We start from the raw sequence: 19,007 nt of genomic DNA on the forward strand, positions 1-19,007 counted from the left end.
GCATCCCAGTAGTAAATTCTATGTCAGTGCGAATATATATTTGAGCATACATAATACTTCAGATAGTAGAAGCATATGGTACCGACCTCATCTGATCTTTCTGACACTGATTCTGGGGACACCGATGATTATCAAACTTATCACCCTTGACTATTATCACAGGCATGGCCTTACACTAATGCATATTGTACCTCTTCAGTACATTTTCTATGTATGACTTATGTGTGAGTCCTAATACTCATTTATTTCTATCTTTGTGAATTTATATTTCTATAACATAATAGGCTTATCCCATGTCTTTCGTTTCATAATCGAGGAAAGAAACTTTTCTATTTCCGCCAGTAGATCCTTATCACTACTAGCTAAAAGTATGTCATCGATATACAGAACAAGTGTTGGCAAGAATATGCATTTTTTCCTCAGATACATTTATGGGATAGATGTTAGATTTCCGATAGTCGACTCTAAGGCCAGTATAATCGGCAAAAGAATTCAGGATGGCTTTCAGGAAAACAACTGTTTGGGACATACTTCCAAAACCAATATGGTGTCATATGCATATTGAATGATGAGAAAATCCTGACCACATCCTTGTTGGATAGATAAATTGATGAGGCCTAGATCCTTTGCTCTATTGATGATTGATTGTAATAGATGAGCAGCCATGACAAAAAAAAAGAGGGGGTAGAGGATCGCTGTGCCGAACTCATCTTTTGCAGTGAAAGGATTTACTAGGCACCCCATTCAGGAGTACCGAAGATGTGCCTGAACTCATAATCATTTTGATCCAATCAATCCATTTCTGTACAAAACCTTCATGTTGCATGATGTCAAGAATAATGCCGTGTTCTAATTTATCAAAGGCCTTTTCAAAATCTAGTTTCAGAATCACCATTCCTTTCTTTTGACTGTTTGCATAGGAATAAATATTCAAAGGACCAAGCCAAGCGATCTTGTATAGATCTATCATTTATAAAACCATATTGATTCTTATGTATCAACTTTGTTATGGCTTTTTGCAGTATGTTGGCTAGAATCTTCATGAGAAGTTTAACACTTGAATTTAGCAATGAAATGGGTCCGTAGTCCCTCAATATTTCTAGGCCCTTCCTTCAGAAACGAGGGTAATGAGAGAACCATTAATACTTTGCATGCAGATTGATCCATTGTAAAACCCATTGCATAAGTCATAGAAATCAGGGGCAATAATGTTCTAGCGGTCTGTTTCTACCATCGTTTGGGTGAATTTATTTTCCGACATTAAGGATATTTTTGTACGGTAAAGGGAACCAGTTGATAAAAAAGAATCTGCTAGAGTAAGGGTCTATTTGGGACAACTTTTTTGTGAAGAACTTTTCTAAGAATCTGGATTCCTGTGGCTGTCACGAGAATTTAGATATCAATGAGTTTGCGTGCGGAGGAAGATAAAGGGGTATGTACGATTTAGGGTTTAGAAAGCGTCTCGATGACTTGACGGATCGTACGTTCACATTAATTTAGACGATTTTTACACTAACGATTCTCGCGAAAAGCGAAAAGCGAACTGAGAAGTGGAGCGTTTAGCTGTCAAAAACCGAATCTGATGAACATTCTGAACATAAGCATAAACAAACATGGCCTAAGAAGTGATCACATATGATCGATGTGTGTGCAGTAGGTATGTAGTAGATACACGTAGCGTATCATCATATTTTCTTTTTCTATTCTATTCTATTTGGTGAATGAAACCTATGTTTTTTTTTCAAAATTCGCTGGCACGACATCTGACAGACAAATATATTAGTAGAGCTATATCGGTGATTAATAAATGGGATAGGATGAGATGATGAGATCGATAGACACTGATGACAAAGCTCGTATGGTGCGGACGGATCCAAAATTCCAGAGCGGGGATGGAAGAATAATACTGTAGGATTCAAATGCAGCAAAATGTAATGACCCTGACGCGAGCAACAGCAGCAGCAAAGAATACTATAATAGTGTGTTTGGTTTGAGAAATAAAGTAATCCATCTTTTTCGCACTTCTCACTTTTTTATTTAGTTTGTGGAACAGAATGAGTTGATTCATCACTATCTCATTCCTTATAAGCTAATAATTAATATATATATATATATATATATATATATATATATATATATATATATATATATATATATATATATATATATATATATATATATATATATATATGAGGAGTATGTTGATTTCACCAAAATTGATGAAATAGACTTATGATGCATCACCTCATAAGATATAAGGTGACTCCACAAGCTAAACAAGCTAAGTACTCCAGGCGCTAGGCGGCGGGCGCCAGGAGGCCAGCAGCACAACTCGTAGGAAAGAGGCTTTCAGGCTGGCTGTATCTGCATGTCGTCACGGCACCCGCGCGCACCGCCATGACTCCGTGGGTTTCCAAAGCGCATCGGTATTGATCGGTGACGTGGGAGTTAAACCGATCGAACCATGGGTCTGTTTGGTTCAGCTTTTTTCTGACCAGCTTTTCTGAGAATCTGGCTGTGAGGAGAATCTGGCTGTGGGAAGAATCTGAGTATTATTAGGATTACGTGCGGAGGAAGATAAAGATGTTCATAGGGCTCAGGATCTAGAAAGTGACGGATTCCTACTATTGCAACAACTCAACCGATTATATGTTTATGTTGATTTTGAATAGTTTTTACCTAAACGAATTTTATAGAAGCTGACTGAAAAGCTGACGCGTTTGGCAGTCCGCAGCAGCTTTTGGTAGCCAGAAGCTGCAAAAAGCTGAAACAAACAGGGGCCATGTGTATCGGTCGGCTTTTTTTTTGAGGCGATATATTTTTTATCATAACTATTTTGAACCTAAAAAAATCAAATAAAAAATCATGAAATACAACCCATAATAGAGGTGTGTGTTTGAATTCATTCACACCTCTACTCTCGGTTTCACTCATCTTTCTTCACATTGTAGATAGGGATGGATTCAGATAACCAAAGATCCGAATTATCCGTATTTGCTAAAAACGCAAATATAGATATCCATATTCGTATTCAGTTTTAATATGGATATCGAATGGATGTATCTAAATTCAATTTCCACTATTTTTCTCTAACTTAATCTAAATTCGTATTCGACAAAACTGCGGAATATCCCATACTATCCGTATCCAAAAAGAAAAAAAAACACTCAATGAAACCATTGATTTTTTAATACTAATTACAAATATTTTATATTTTCATAATATGGTACCAAAAATATGCACACCATTTAAAATATGAAAAAATATTTATATGTCAAATAGATAATTATAGCAATCTTATATTACTAGTAATATTAAAAAGACCCATGCACATCATCATCGGGAGGATATTACTGTTCGACCCTGCTCTCTTACTTCATAATCTCTGTCTTCGTATCCATATTTGTATTATATGTATCACTATCAACCTTTCATAAATGCTCATCCTTGTCCTAATGGCGATGCTATCACCGAAACTCCTACTCCAACTGAAGCTCCTACTACCGACGCTCCTCTCCCTCCTCTTCCATCATTCACTTATTCATATCCTCCTCTGTACACATATGGATATCTATATGGTGCTCCTCCATATGAACTGTACGAAGCTCCTCCTTCGTATGGTGCTCCTCCTTTATTTCATTCTTGTACAACCACGAAAGTGTCCCCAAGTAGTGACAATGATGTCGCTTCGAACCAATCTGCTTTCTCTAGTAGTCCATAATTCTTACATCGAAGGGACTAGACAAAAGATAGAGGATGAAAAGCTAGTAAATGCACACATTTTCCCCCCAAAGCGCACATATTTGTAGGTCCAGAATAGTTTTTAAGATCTACGCTGCACTCGATGGCTCCTATCAATGGCGATAGTAAGAAGAGGTTAATGTTTTGAGGAAGATAGCCAACACGTATAACTCCACCATAGAAGCTCCTCACCACCGTATCCCCATGCAACTGAAGGACTGATGGTCGACATTCAACCGAAAACATACCCTCTTTGATATCATTGACAACCTCCTTGTCCTGTACATGGTCCGACCTAGTACAATCTAGAAGAGTTCCTGCAATAAGCTCGAAAAAAAACCGAGTGCAATCTAGAGCACACATGTGGGACAGTCTTCCAGTACCAAGCTCCATGCCATCCAAGCCAGGGAGAAATCCAATAATAATGGAGGAGAATTGCTGCCGCAACATACGACTGACATGTATATATGTTTCTATTGCATTGCATTGCATTGCATTTAAAGGGTGGCTGCAGTCACATCGATCGGCACATCTCTATACCTCTACCTCTACCTCTACGGCGTTTCAATTGTGTACTAGTAGTACATGTATGTACCTATAGGCAGCTAGAGTGTCCTGCACATTGCATGCCACCACATCAAAACGGGCGGCGCGGATGTTAGAAATGAGAACGTATCTTGTGAGCAAGGACCGTTGGTGCTCCCATGAGCAAAATCAATCCAGACCACACCCTCCACATCCAACGGTGCTGCGTCAGGGGGATTTTTGTAAAATGTTCTTTGCAACTCTGTACATTTTACAAAAATCCCCCTGACGCAGCACCGTTGGATGTGGAGGGTGTGGTCTGGATTGATTTTGCTCATGGGAGCAGCAGGGCTCCTTGCTCACAAGATACGTTCTCTAGAAAATAATCTTGTCATCTGCATGGCGTGAGACTCGCCCCTGCTGCATGCATGCGGCCATGCATTAGTGTGTGCACATGGTCTTAATCGTGATTATTAGTTGCTAGAGAATAGGTCTCGTAGTGCATAGAATAGGGTCTCTGGTAGCCAAGAGATTTGCCCATTAGTTATCTCTTTGCATGTACTTCGGATCTATAATTTTTTTAGATGGAAAAAGCCAAGGCAAGGCATATATAGGAGTCTCTGCTTCGACCGGCCAGAAACTTGCTGTTTCTCTTGTTATTTGGCTTCTCGTACGTACGTGTGTGTTCTGTTCTGTTCTGTTCTGTTCACCAGAAAGCAAACTAGTTCTTTAAGTGTGATTCCAACAGCGGAGGCCATGGGCAGCCGGCAGGCGGCGGCGTTCCTGCTCGGCTGCGTCGCCGCGCTCACCGTCGTCGTGCTGCTGCTGCAGCGCCGCCCCGAGGAGCTCACCAGCAGGGCACCACTGCTGCAAGTCTTCGGAGGCGGAGGGGCAGGGCCGTCGCCGTCGCCGTCTCAGTCCAGCTCCTCCTCACCACCAGCAGATAGCAATAATACCACTGCCGCAGCCGGCGATCCACGCCTTCCGCCGCCGCCCAACCATGGCGAGGACGAAGACGAAGACGAAGACGAAGAGGAGTTCCGCGGGCTCGCGGCGGCGGTGTCGCGCGCGGCGACGGCGGACGACCGGACGGTGATCATCACGTGCGTCAACCAGGCGTGGGCGGCGCCCGGCTCGCTGCTGGACCTGTTCCTGGAGAGCTTCCGCGTGGGCGACGGCACGGCGCCCCTGCTGCGCCACCTGCTCATCGTGGCCATGGACGCCGCCGCCATGGCCCGGTGCCGCGCGCTCCACCCGCACTGCTACCTCTACTCCCCGGCCCGCGGCGTCGACTTCGCGCCCGCCAAGCCCTTCCTGTCCAGGGACTACCTGGAGCTCGTCTGGAGCAAGCTCAGGCTGCAGCGCCGCGTGCTCCGCCTCGGCTACAGCCTCCTCTTCACCGACGCCGACGTGCTGTGGCTCCGCAACCCGCTCAAGCACGTCACGGCGTACGCCGACATGACCGTCTCCTGCGACGTCTTCTTCGGCGACCCGGACGGCGTCGACAACTTCCCCAACACGGGATTCTTCCACGTCAGGCCCAACAGCCGCACCATCGCCATGGCCGCCGCGTGGCACCGGGCCCGGGACAGGTTCCCGGGCAAGAACGAGCAGCCCGTCTTCAACGCCATCAAGAAGGGCCTCGTCGCCGACCTCGGCCTCCGCCTGCAGTACATAGACCCGGCCTTCGTCGCGGGCTTCTGCAGCTACGGCAGGGACCTCGGCAAGGTCTGCACCATGCACGCCAACTGCTGCGTCGGCCTCCGCGCCAAGATCACCGACCTCCGGACCCTGCTCCACGACTGGAAGAACTACACCGCCATGCCGCACTGGGCCAAGCACCAGGCCAAGTGGACCGTCCCCGGAGCGTGCATCCATTGACGGCCACGACCCATGATGCATCTTCCTAGCTACACGTCGATCGCAGGAAAAGGACACTAACTAGTACAATACCATGGATGAGATGAATTCACATATATTACTCTAGCTTATATGCGTCCGAATCGTGAGAGCTTGCGTCTTGCGTTGCGCCTCCCGAAAGACAAGGAACACAATTACATCTTGTGTTATCCATGACGGATGAGGTCGGGCACCGGCCTACACGAAAACGATTATCCGTCGGTTAGAAATTTACCCGCTTTTATTATAATATGGTAATTTTTAGAAACGATATTGTCTTATGGAATCGATACAAATAGGAGTCGATCTCCAGTTCAAGTTCAAGCTTGTTCGTTTTAACCCTAATCCATATATATTGGAGGAGATTTCAAATAAATTGGAGGAGATTTAGTCGATTTCAATCCATAATAAGTCAAAATATCTTTCAATCTATAACAATCTTTTCCAATCCATATAAAATAAAAATAACCGAACAAACCCCTATAGGTTTTTTTTGTTACGATTTTCATTTTCAATCGACAGGCAGCATATATATATATATGCCACATGATCTAGCGAAACATATTCGGATATGTGTTTGATTTCCAAGACTTCATCCATCCAGTATGAAAAGTTAGTTTTTTTTCTTATGAGGACCACAACGGGCATTTTCTTGTAGTTTTAGCTCCTCACGTTTTTATAGCCAGTCAGGTATGACATTCCCTGATTCACTTCAGTTGTGGGTTCAAGGAGACTAGAGAGAAATGGTATCAGATGCAGGATGCAAAGATGCATCTAGATGCGTATTGCCACCAATGTAAGTGAAGTTCGGACTTGTGAGAGATATTATTGACAAACTGTACTAGCAGCTGAAATTCTGAGAGAGAGAGAGGGGGCGAGCTGAGTTGTAATGGATATACATTTTGAGCTGTAATGGAAATGTATATATCTAAAAACACCTAGTACTAAATCATTAAACTAGACGGTTATACTTGGACACATTTTATGTTGGAATTAGGCCTACTAGTGTATGGACCAATTCAATAAAGAAGCCAAGATAGCGTGTAGAGATGGCATGGGGTTTTAGTCTCATATTGCTCATCTAGATAGGAGAGAACCAACTTATATGTGTGAGTGTTCCCTACTCGTCATATGAGACAAATAAAGGGCTATGGTGGCTGCCACACACGCTCGCTCGCATGCGTTTCACGTTTTTCACGTTATTTATCGCGCGACCCATGACTTGTGATGATGTGTGATCGCGTCATGACATGTTCTAAATACTAGTTTAATTTTTTTTCTTTTGTTTATTTGATTATCAAATACCACACCTAGACTGCCACGTCAACCGGTTACTAGGTTGATCATAATTCGTGTGCTAATTGGACTTGCTGCGAGTCACGATCTACTCATCCATCAAATGTATGTGAAGACAACTTTTCTTAATGGTGTCACACCCGGTTTTGAAGGTAAACCGAATGCGAACCATGTACGTGCCAGGATCAGAACTCACGTACACAGCGATTACATAAATGAACATCATCGCACAGTGCTCGAATATTAACATAAAGGAGTATTAACTTATTACATCACAGAGTCAGAGACATCCACATAGTCATCAACTTAACGGGTAAATCAAAGTGCTAAGCGAAACGCAGTAACGATAAGGCCTTCACAGGTAGCTGACTGGGGGTTGCCGCCAACCCACACCTAAAACTCGTCGTAGTCTTGGAACTCCTGGAAGTCTCCTTCCACAGCTTCATCTTCTCCTGAGCAGTGGTTACAATGTGGACAACCTGGTGTTTTGTGGTAAAGCAAGGATGAGTACACATCAACGTACTCAGCAAATGCCCCGTTTGGCTGATTTGGACTAGCTTTTATGTGGGGTTAGGCTCAAGCAGTTGCTTTTAGTTGGTCAGGTATTTATTGTTAGCAGAAGCCATATTTTATCATCAAGCCCAAGTTATAGTCCCAAGAGTACCTCCTCAGAGAGGAAATACTAGAATACATAATTAAAGTCACCATCCTTAACCATCGTCATTAAAGTCATCATCTGAGGTGTATCCGGAGTATCTCTAATCAAAGAGGATCCCAAGGCTGCTCTTAACCGTGAGCACGACTGATATATCAGTTTCACTACCCTCTGCAGAGGTCGCACACTTTACCCATGAGCCGTGATTCCCGTTTTGCCCGGGGAGAGCTAATCCCCATTGATTACTTCCTAGGTGGTCCGGCAGGGTATCACTACATAGCTTTTACAAAGATTCCCTAGAGATCATAGCCGCCCGTTAGGTTTCTCCAGTTTGATAAACACAGTACCCCTCCCCGCAGGAGAGTGACTAACCAAAAAGCAAAACGAAAGAACCTCGGCACTCAGCCTCGGCAGAGGCACTGTGCCTGGACCCCATTGACGGCACGACGGCGAAGCAACTACACCTCTAGTTCCTCTAATTAATTAGCTAAGGGCATCCCATTTCACCCTCATGGTTGCACTATTATCCCGGGTGGTCTCTCAACGAACAGGTCCTTACGGAGAGGTACTCGGAAAACAGCCCGAGCCCCCTAAAGTATCACAATATCCTCATCAGGATAACATCATCGTATCATAAATATTCACAGCATGTTCATTGATTATAGTAAAGCAATAGCATGAAGCTAACCATAATAACCCAAACGGTAATCAAGGACAGGGTAAATACAAAACTAGTCAATCCTTAGGTTTCAATTAAGTAGTGCGGGACAGTGAATTATAAATAGATAGGACATAATAGGTCAGAGGACACTTGCCTTCACCAAGCTGCTGCTGCTCAGGGTCTTCTCCTGCAATTCCCTCAGACTCCACGAACGGCCCGATATCTACGCGAGTGCAAACATACATCCAACATTCTTGAAATGGTAGAAAATAGTACACCATACAACAATATAGATCAAATAAATATGCACGCGACCTAGAATTCGCATCTACGACTACGCGAGAATGGAACTGAGACGACTGACGCTACGGTCGAGGGATATCACGTTTACACTAAGCGAATATGAATTATAATATTTAATTCGGCTTAATCATATTGACAGACATAAATCGTATGCTAAGTACTTAGTCCCGATTTAATTTGCTACTCGAGTAACCGTTGTTTTAAATATCTATTTAATTAGCGCGAGCTATTTTAGGTGAGGCGAATTATTAACGTGCGTAGAACGCACGACGACACGTGCGAACAGCACGCGCAACGCGCGCGAACATCACGCGACGATTTAATGCGCGATGCGCGGGCGATGGCGAACGACACGAACGCACACGGGGGTTAGACGAGGGGTAGATGGGGGTATACGGGAGTCGTCTAGGGGTAGACGAGGGGTAGACGGGGTCCCGTCGACGCACTGCGCGCAAGCGAACGCAAGCGCGCGCACTAGTTGCGCGATGACGGCTGCGAGAGCACGGCGAGGCGCTGCGCGCGCGCGATTTGACGTGCGCGACACGGCTGACGGTGAGTCCGAGGCACGGCGATGGTGGACGAACGGACGAGGCGAGCTGCAGGGACATCGGCGGGGTCGGGCTCGGCGGTTCGGTCACCATAGCTAGCCACGGCGGCCACGATCGATCGGGCACGGGGTGCTGGACGCGCGGCGGCTCGCTGGTTTGGGCTGGGTTCAGCCGTGCTCGCAGCGCACCGGCGACCGACGGCATGGGGACGAGCTGGGCATGTAGCGAGCACGCAGCAACTCGGCTGCGACGTGCAGGGGCGAGGTTCGACGGTGAACGGCTGCTACGGTGCTAAACGTCAACGCGGCTGGGCGTGCTGCGAGCGCGCGCTGAGCTTGGGCTGCGCGGCATGGGGACGGGTCTGAGCGCGCCGAGTGCGCAGCTACTTGGCCGCTGCGCGCAGGGACGAGGCGAGGGCGCGGGGGGCTTGCACGCCGGGCACCGGGCTCGCTGCGCGCTGCGAGCCGCGACGGCAGGGAAGCAGCCGCGCGCAGTGCCTGCTGGCCGCGAAGCTGGGCAGCGGCAGGGCGAGGTCTCGCCGGGGAAGAAGAACGGCGCGACGAGGGACGGCAGGGACGCAGCGAACGCATACGGTGGGAGAGGGAGAATGGGGAAGGAGAGAGAGGACGGGCGAGCTCACCTCGACGGCGCGGCGACTCCGGGCGGGACGCAGCGCAGCGCACCGACGACGGCGACGGCAAGGCGGAGAGCGAGGTCGTGGGCGAGAAAACTGGGTATTCGGACGGAAAAACTGTGCGACTGGCGAGAGAAAATCTGTGCGACGGGCGGTTGCTCCTGTGGTTCGGTTTGGGAAGAAGTCGTGCTTCCTGCGTGGGACCGACTGACCAGGCGGTTGCGGGCGCGGAACCGCCCGCGCGCGATACGCGTGGTCGTGGGCGCGGAGCTGGGCGGCGGTGGCGGCGCTCCACGCGCGGATGCGTGCGCGCGGACGCACGCGCGGCAGGGCGGCTGGGCGCGGTGGGCCGAGCGGCGCTGGCGCTCCACGCGCGGACGCGCTGGGCCGCGACTGGGCTGGGGGGCGCGGCAGGCCACGCGCTCGCGTGGGCCGGACGCGGTGGGGGGAGCTGGGCTGCCGCGGCGAGGAGGCTGGGCCACGCGCGCGTGCGGGCCCACGAGGGAGAGGAAGGCTGGCGCGGTGGGCCGAGCGGGGAGGGAGAAAGAGAGGGGAAGGGGGCGGCTGGGATGGGCCGGCTGGGCCAGGGAAGGGGGGCTGGGCCATTTTCCTTTTCTCTTTTATTTCAGCAATTGTTTTCCCTTTTCTTTTTATTTACTCCATTTGATTCAAATCCAAATACGCCACAAATTCAAATTAGCACCCTCAAGCATATGCATCAAACAAAAGTGAGGTTTAGGGTTCAACATGATGCAACATTTCATACTCCCTTGGAGTTCAGCCTACTAGATTATAATTACACATAAAAATAGCCACTCTTCTTCTATAGAAAAGAGAAAGAGGAGATTGGGAAAGGTGTGAAGAGAGGAATAACACCTGAATTTGTGAATATGAGCAAAGAAATTTTTATACCCCAAATTCAGGGTGTTACAAACCTATCCCCCTTAAAAGAATCTCGCCCCGAGATTCAAGGTTGGTCAGCAAAGAGTTCGGGGTATTTGACTTTCAGATCATCTTCTCGTTCCCAAGTTGCTTCTTCCTCAGAGTGGTGACCCCATCTGACTTTGCACATTCTGATGGTGTTCCTTCTAGTGACTCTGTCTGCAAACTCCAGAATCTGCGTTGGCTTCTCTATGTATGTCAGATCCTCTTGGACTTCCAAATCCTCCACTGGCAACTGTTCTTCTGGTACTCGCAGACACTTCTTCAATTGCAACACGTGGAACACATTGTGCACTGCCGACAGACTTTCTGGTAGGTTGAGCTGGTAGGCCACTTCTCCACGCTTTACTTGAATCTGATATGGTCCAACGTACCGGGGCGCTAACTTGCCCTTGACTCCGAACCTTCTGACTTCTCTGATAGGCGACACCTTCAGATAGACGTAATCTCCCACTTCAAAACTCAGTTCTCTTCTCCTTCTGTCAGCATAGCTTCGCTGCCTTGATTGTGCTATCTTCAGATTCTCCCGAACCATTTTGATATTCTCTTCGCTTCAAGCAAAATGTCGGGGCCAAACACCTGTCTCTCTCCAGGCTGGTCCCAATGCAGCAGAGTCCTACAACTCCGTCCATAGAGCGCCTGAAACGGTGACATCTTCAAGCTGGCCTGGTAACTATTGTTGTAGGAGAATTCTGCATAAGGTAACCTTTTGTCCCATCCTGACTTGTCTTGCAACGCACAGGCTCTCAACATATCTTCTAGGATCTGATTAGTTCTTTCAGTCTGACCGTCTGTCTGCGGGTGATAAGCCGAGCTAAAGTTCAGATGCGTGCCCAAGGCTTCTTGTAGCTGCTGCCAAAAATGAGAGGTGAATTGTGTTCCTCGATCTGACACTATCTTCTTCGGCACACCATGTAGGCAGACTATCTGGGACATGTATAACTCAGCTAATGTTGCTCCGGTGTATGTTGTCTTCACAGGTATGAAATGGGCCACCTTTGTTAAGCGGTCCACAACCACCCAGATGGAATCATAGCCGGCCCGGGTACGAGGTAGGCCAACTATAAAATCCATCCCGATCTCATCCCACTTCCACTGAGGAATTTGCAATGGCTGCAACAGTCCGGCGGGCTTCTGATGCTCTGCTTTGGTTCTTTGACAGCTATCACAGATTGCGACATATTCTGCGATTTCTCTTTTCATGCCATACCACCAAAACCTCCTTTTTAAATCCTGATACATCTTTTCACTTCCAGGGTGTATGGAGTAGGCTGTCTCATGAGCTTCCTTTAGGATCAGCTCCCGAATAGGTTTGATGTCGGGAACGCACAATCGATCCTTGAACCATATTACTCCCTCTTCATCCTCTCGAAAGTCTTTGCCTCTTCCTTCTAAGATCAGCTGTCGGATCTTGTTGATGTTTTCATCATCCTTCTGCCCTTCTTTGATCTCCCGCTCTAGGGTGGGCTCTAATTCCACTGTTACTCCTTGCGTACTGTTCAGAAAACCGAGACTCAGTCTGTCGAACTCCTTGGCTAACTCATATGGCATTGTGTACGTGGCCATCATATTGACTTGACTCTTCCTGCTCAGAGCATCTGCAACAACATTGGCTTTGCCTGGATGGTAATGTATCTCCAACTCATAGTCTTTGATCAATTCCAACCATCTTCGCTGCCTCATGTTTAACTCCGACTGAGTGAATATGTATTTCAGACTTTTATGATCTGTGTAGATGTCGCACTTCTGCCCATATAGGTAATGTCTCCATGTCTTTAAAGCATGAACCACTGCTGCCAACTCCAGGTCGTGTGTGGGATAATTTCTCTCATGGATCTTCAGCTGTCGAGATGAGTATGCTACAACTCTTCCTTCTTGCATTAGCACACATCCCAATCCGGTGTAGGAGGCATCACAGTATACCGAGAATGGCTTGTGAACATCAGGCAGAACCAACATAGGTGTTGTAGTTAATCTATTCTTCAGTTCTTCAAATGCCTCTTGGCACTTCTGGGTCCACTTAAACTCAACTTTCTTCGCTAGCAACGCTGTCATTGGTCTAGCAATCTTTGAAAAGCCTTCAATGAAACGCCTATAGTATCCGACCATTCCAATGAAGCTCTTGATTCCACGAACATCCTTCGGTGCTTTCCAGTTCAGAATGTCTGCTACTTTCTTTGGATCCACAGCTAACCCATCTTGGTTTATGATGTGACCCAGAAACAAGACTTCATGAATCCAAAACTCGCATTTACTCAGCTTGGCATACAACTGATGCTCTCGTAGCCTTTGCAATACCATCTTCAAATGTTCCACATGTTCTTCCTCACTTTGAGAATATATGAGAATATCGTCGATAAACACTACCACGAACTTGTCTAGGTAGTCCATGAACACACTGTTCATCAGATACATAAAGAAGGCTGGCGCATTTGTCAAGCCAAAGGACATAACTGTATACTCATATAACCCATACTTGGTGATGAATGCTGTCTTCGGTATGTCTGAGGGTCGGATTCTGAGTTGATGGTAACCTGACCTTAGATCTATCTTCGAGAATACGCTGGCACCTCTGAGCTGGTCAAACAGATCTTCTATCCTTGGCAGGGGGTACTTGTTCTTAACGGTGACTTCATTCAGGGCTCTGTAATCTATGCACATCCGTTTGGTACCATCTTTCTTCTCTACAAACAATACTGGAGCGGCCCAAGGCGAGGTACTTGGTCTAATGTAACCCTTTTCTAACAGCTCATCTATCTGTTTCTTGAGTTCCACCAATTCTGGTCCAGACACTCGATATGCTCTTTTGGAGATGGGGGCGGTACCAAGGATAAGCTCTATGGCAAATTCGAGTTTTCTCTCGGGTGGCATGCCCGTTAATTCCTCGGGAAACACATCTGGAAAGTCCGACACAACCCTGATAGCCTCGAGCGGGTTGGCCTCCTTGCTATCAACCGAAATCTGGTGACAATCACCTTTCGTTGTTTTAGGCATCCTTAGCTCAGCCACTACCTCCTCTCCGGACGGGGACTTCAATGTTACAGTCCTCTTGTCACAGCTAACATTCGCTTCATATTTCATTAACCAATTCATCCCTAGGATGACATCTACCCCAGTGGTGTCTATTACTATTAGGTCGCTGGGGAACCCTATCCCCCTTATTTCCACCCTTATATTTGAGCATATCTTATCTGCTTGCACTTTACCACCGACCGAATTAATCCTCATGGGCGGCATCATTGCCTCTACTGAGATGTTATGCATTTCTACCCATGTTGCAGTGACAAATGAATGAGTTGCACCCGTATCAAATAGCACTTTTGCGGGATGAGATTCGACTGAGAACATACCTACTGCCACATCTGGTGCATCCTGGATCGCTTCGGCCTCCAAGTGGTTCACCTTTCCACGGTTGTACGCTTGGCCACGATTACCTGCTGCCTGTTGGGGTACACCTTGCCTTGCCGGAGCATTGGGGTTTGCCTGCTGCTGCACCATCTTCTTTGGGCAATGCATCGCCCAGTGGCCTTGTTCTCCACAGTGGAAGCATCCTCTGCCTCCTCCTTGTGCTGGGGCTGCTTGGTTGTTCTGATTCGCGGCTGGGGCAGGAAGGCGAGGTGCCTGGTTGTTCTGTCTCTGATACTGGTTACCTCCCTGCTGGCTGTTCTAACGATACTGCTGCTGCTGTGGGTACTGCCTCTGAGACTGCTACTGATACGGGCGCTGACTCTGATGCTGATATCCCTGTGGGTGACCATGCTTGCCTTGCTGAGATGAACTTCCTGAGAAGCGGGGGCGGCTGTTGCTCCCGGACTGTGGCCCACTCATCTTGCGCTTCCGATCTTCCATTTCCTTGCGCTTCCTCTCGGTCATGATTGCCCTATCGATCAGGTGCTGGAAGGTGGGGAAGGTGTGGTTCATCAGCTGGTAATGCAGGGGATCCACCAAACCCCTCATGAACCTGTACTGCCTTTTAGCATCAGTGTTGACGTCTTCGGGTGCATACCGAGATAGCTACAGAAATTTGTCCATGTATTCACTAACAGACAGGGGTCCCTGCTTCAGAGCCAGAAACTCCTCCTTCTTCACGATCATCAGTCCCTCTGGAACATGGTACCTGCGGAAACTCTCGCTGAATTCCTCCCAAGTGATGGCTTCGGGGTCAGCATGGGTGGCGAGGTAGGACTCCCACCAGGACTGGGCTGCTCCCCTTAGCTGGCAGGGACCATACAGAACCTTCTCCCTGTCGTCACATTGGGCGGTGCGCAGTTCCCTTTCCACTGCATGCAGCCAGTCTTCTGCATCCATGGGGTCAGCAGAATGGGCAAAGGTAGGAGGGTGCCCTCTCATGAACTCGCCACGTTTGTCCCGTGGCATCTGGGGCATCTGCACTTGTAACTGGGGTTGGGGTTGCTGTTGAGCCTGCTGCATGGCTGCCAGAGTCTGCCCAATAGCCTGCACTGCCTGAGTTTGCATCAAGAACATCTGCTCCACTGTCATCGAGGGTGGCGGGGGAGGCTGCCTCCGATGTTCCTCCTGCTGGGCACGCTGCTCTTGCTGAACACGCCGGTTACATCGGCGCCTATTGTCAGACATCTGTGGAAGACATTCACACATCAGCATTGATCTTACAATCCTTCAGCATAAGAAAAGGGTATACATAATTCTTCATGACACTGAGTGAACAAAGAACTTCACTGATCCTCATTATGATCCAATACAGCTTCTCAGATAAAAAGGAAAGTAGAAGTAAATGGTTTCCCAACTAAATAACTGACTTCGTTAACATCACTAGCTAAGCCAAACTGCAGGGGAAACCCACATGTTGGCAACAGTCATTACAAAGATTCAAATCCAGCACAAGTTCATCATAACAAGCATGTAAGCAACTGATAAGCAAACTAAACTGAATGGAAGCAACTGATAAGCAAACTAAACTGACTATCTAAGACTGAGACATCTGACTTAAGAATTATTACAAACTCCGACGCTAACGATCTAAGGATCCAGATCTATCCTGGTCCTACAGGCAGGGGAACCATAAGTGTGGTGACCACGTGGCGGCGAACGGTAAGGGTGCTGAGTCCCAACAGGAGCGGGGGAACCACCCTCCTGGTGGCGGCGCTCTGCCAGCTCAGCACGCAACTCAGCAATCTCCGTTCGAGCCCTGCTCAGCTCGTCCAGAGAGTGATCCAGCTCGGTGTTAAGCACCGCGACAAGGTTGACTGTGCTGCTCAACCTAGGGTTATCCTCACCAATAGGCGAGACAACCACACTCTCTGTGCTGCCAGTAGGACGGCGGGGGTAGTACCTAAGGTTAAGACCGTCGGCCACCCCACCGAACAAAGAACAGTACTCAGAGAGTGCACGCCGTGCTGCGTCCTGCATAGCCGCCTCCGTAGTGTCCCTCTCGGAGATGGAGTAATGCTCCGAAAAGGCCTCCGCACCCCGGAGATCATCCTCCAGATGGCGAATTAGGCAGGTAGCCTCCCAGCGGTCCGGGTACCTCCCGCGACTGTGCTGGTAGACTACACAACGATACTCAATCGACCAGGTGTGCCGGTCGAAAGCCTGGCGCAGCAAGGTGTCGAGTGCGTCGTGGAAGTGACAACCGCGAGCGGCGTCACGGGTGATGGGTCGAGCGACCCATCCCTCCGCCTTCTGCGGCTCCGAGGACTCTGTGCTGGGGTCTGAGCTGTCGTTGTCATCGTCGGGGTCTTCTCCAATAGCTCCTCCAACAGCCGGGACGTCCTGTGGTGGTGCAGGGGGCGCCTCCAGCTGGGGAACAGGGGAGCGGCGCCTCACGGACTCCACCTCCTGCTCAGGTGGGGAGGAAGAGCCCTGCTGCTCCCTCTGCTGACGTTGGCGCTCCTGCTCCTCACGCAGGCGGTGGTGCAGCCTCTCCAGGTGACTCGACTGACCGGACACGGTGCGGCGCAGAGGACGCTCCGCAAGGCGAGACGACAGGAAAGGGATCACCGACTTACGAGCAGTGTGTCTAAGACGAGCCATCTACAAAAGACACCATAAGCATAAGAGTAAGAACAGAACTAATATGACAAGTAAGTAAACCATAGACAGAACAAAATAAAATTTTAGCAAGGTATGATATAATATATATATATATATATATATATATGTGTAGTAAAACATAGGGTTGGTCAAGGTGACCGACTTTTGAAGTGACACCAGAGGTCAAGGTGAGAGTGAAGGTCAATAGTCCTTAGTACGACCAGTGCTACTCTAGGTCAGTGGTCCTACAGTCAACACGGCTTTGATACCTGTCGGGGACCATAATTAGGGGTACCCTCAAGGCTCCTAAATCTCAGCTGGTAACCCCCATCAGCACAAAGCTGCAAAGGCCTGATGGGTGCGATTAAGTCAAGGATCGGTCCATTCGAGGGACGCAATCACGCCTCGCCCGAGCCCAGCCTCGGGCAAGGGCAGCCGACCCCGGAGGACCTACGTCTCGCCCGAGGCCCCCCTCCAGCAACGGACACACCTTTGGCTCGCCCGAGGCCCAGTCTTCACCAAGAAGCAACCTTGGCCAAATCGCCACACCGACCGACCAAATCGCAGGGGCATTTAATGCAAAGGTGGCCTGACACCTTTATCCTGACGCACGCCCTCCAGTCGACAGAGCCGAAGTGACCGCAGTCACTTCGCCGCTCCACTGACCGGTCTGACAAGAGGACAGCGCCGCCTGCGCCGCTCCGACTGTTGAGCCACTCGACAGAGTGAGACTGACAGCAGCCAAGTCCGGTCTCAGGCGTCATAGGAAACTCCGCTTCGCCCGACCCCAGGGCTCGGACTCGGGCTCAGCCCCTAAAGACGGCGAACTCCGCTCCGCCCGACCCCAGGGCTCGGACTCGGGCTCAGCCCCGGAAGACAGCGAACTACGCTCCGCCCGACCCCAGGGCTCGGACTCAGGCTCAGCCTCTGAAGACGGCGAACTCCGCTCCGCCCGACCCCAGGGCTCGGACTCGGGCTCAGCCCTAGAAGACGGCGAACTCCGCCCGACCCCAGGGCTCGGACTCGGGCTCAGCCCCGGAAGACGACGAACTCCGCTCCGCCCGACCCCAGGGCTCGGACTCGGTGAGAGCACCTAGAGGGGGGGGGGTGAATAGGTGATCCTGTAAAACTTAAGCTTATAGCCACAAAAACTTGTTAAGTGTTAGCACAATAAATGCCAAGTGGCTAGAAAGGAGTCTCAACAAAACACAATACCACACGAGATCAATCACAGAGATGGCACAGTGGTTTATCCCGTGGTTCGGCCAAGACCAACGCTTGCCTACTCCACGTTGTGGCGTCCCAACGGACGAGGGTTGCAATCAACCCCTCTCAAGCGGTCCAAAGACCCACTTGAATACCACGGTGTTTTGCTTGCTTTTTCTCAATCCCGTTTGCGAGGAATCTCCACAACTTGGAGCCTCTCGCCCTTACAATTGAAGTTCACAAAGAACACAGAGCAAAGAGGAATGAGCAACACACACAAGACTTCAAAAGATCAGAGCAACAACACGCACACAAGTCGCAACAAGAGCTCGCAACACAACTCAAAGAGTTCACAACTCCACAAGAGCTCTATATGCTATCACAATGAAACGAATGCGCGAGATCGATGTCTTGGTGCTTAGGAATGTTGTAGGAATGCTTGGTGTGCTCCTCCATGCGCCTAGGGGTCCCTTTTATAGCCCCAAGGCAGCTAGGAGCCGTTGAGAACAAATCTGGAAGGCCATCCTTGCCTTCTGTCATCGGGCGCACCGGACAGTCCGGTGCCCGATTCCTTTCCTTAAATGG

At 48.8% G+C, this 19,007-nt stretch overlaps 1 protein-coding gene across 1 annotated transcript; it reads left to right on the top strand.

Moving 5' to 3' along the window:
* The first annotated feature begins 4,955 nt into the window (after positions 1 to 4,955).
* LOC100274299 (Nucleotide-diphospho-sugar transferase family protein) lies at positions 4,956 to 6,568 on the top strand. Its single transcript, NM_001148663.1, has one exon. It carries the CDS (start codon positions 5,023 to 5,025, stop codon positions 6,145 to 6,147), a length of 1,125 nt encoding a protein of 374 aa, NP_001142135.1. The 5' UTR covers positions 4,956 to 5,022; the 3' UTR covers positions 6,148 to 6,568.
* The last annotated feature ends 12,439 nt before the right edge of the window (positions 6,569 to 19,007 follow it).

Source organism: Zea mays, chromosome 1, assembly GCF_902167145.1.
Source record: "Zea mays cultivar B73 chromosome 1, Zm-B73-REFERENCE-NAM-5.0, whole genome shotgun sequence".
NCBI classification, from domain to species: domain Eukaryota; kingdom Viridiplantae; phylum Streptophyta; class Magnoliopsida; order Poales; family Poaceae; genus Zea; species Zea mays.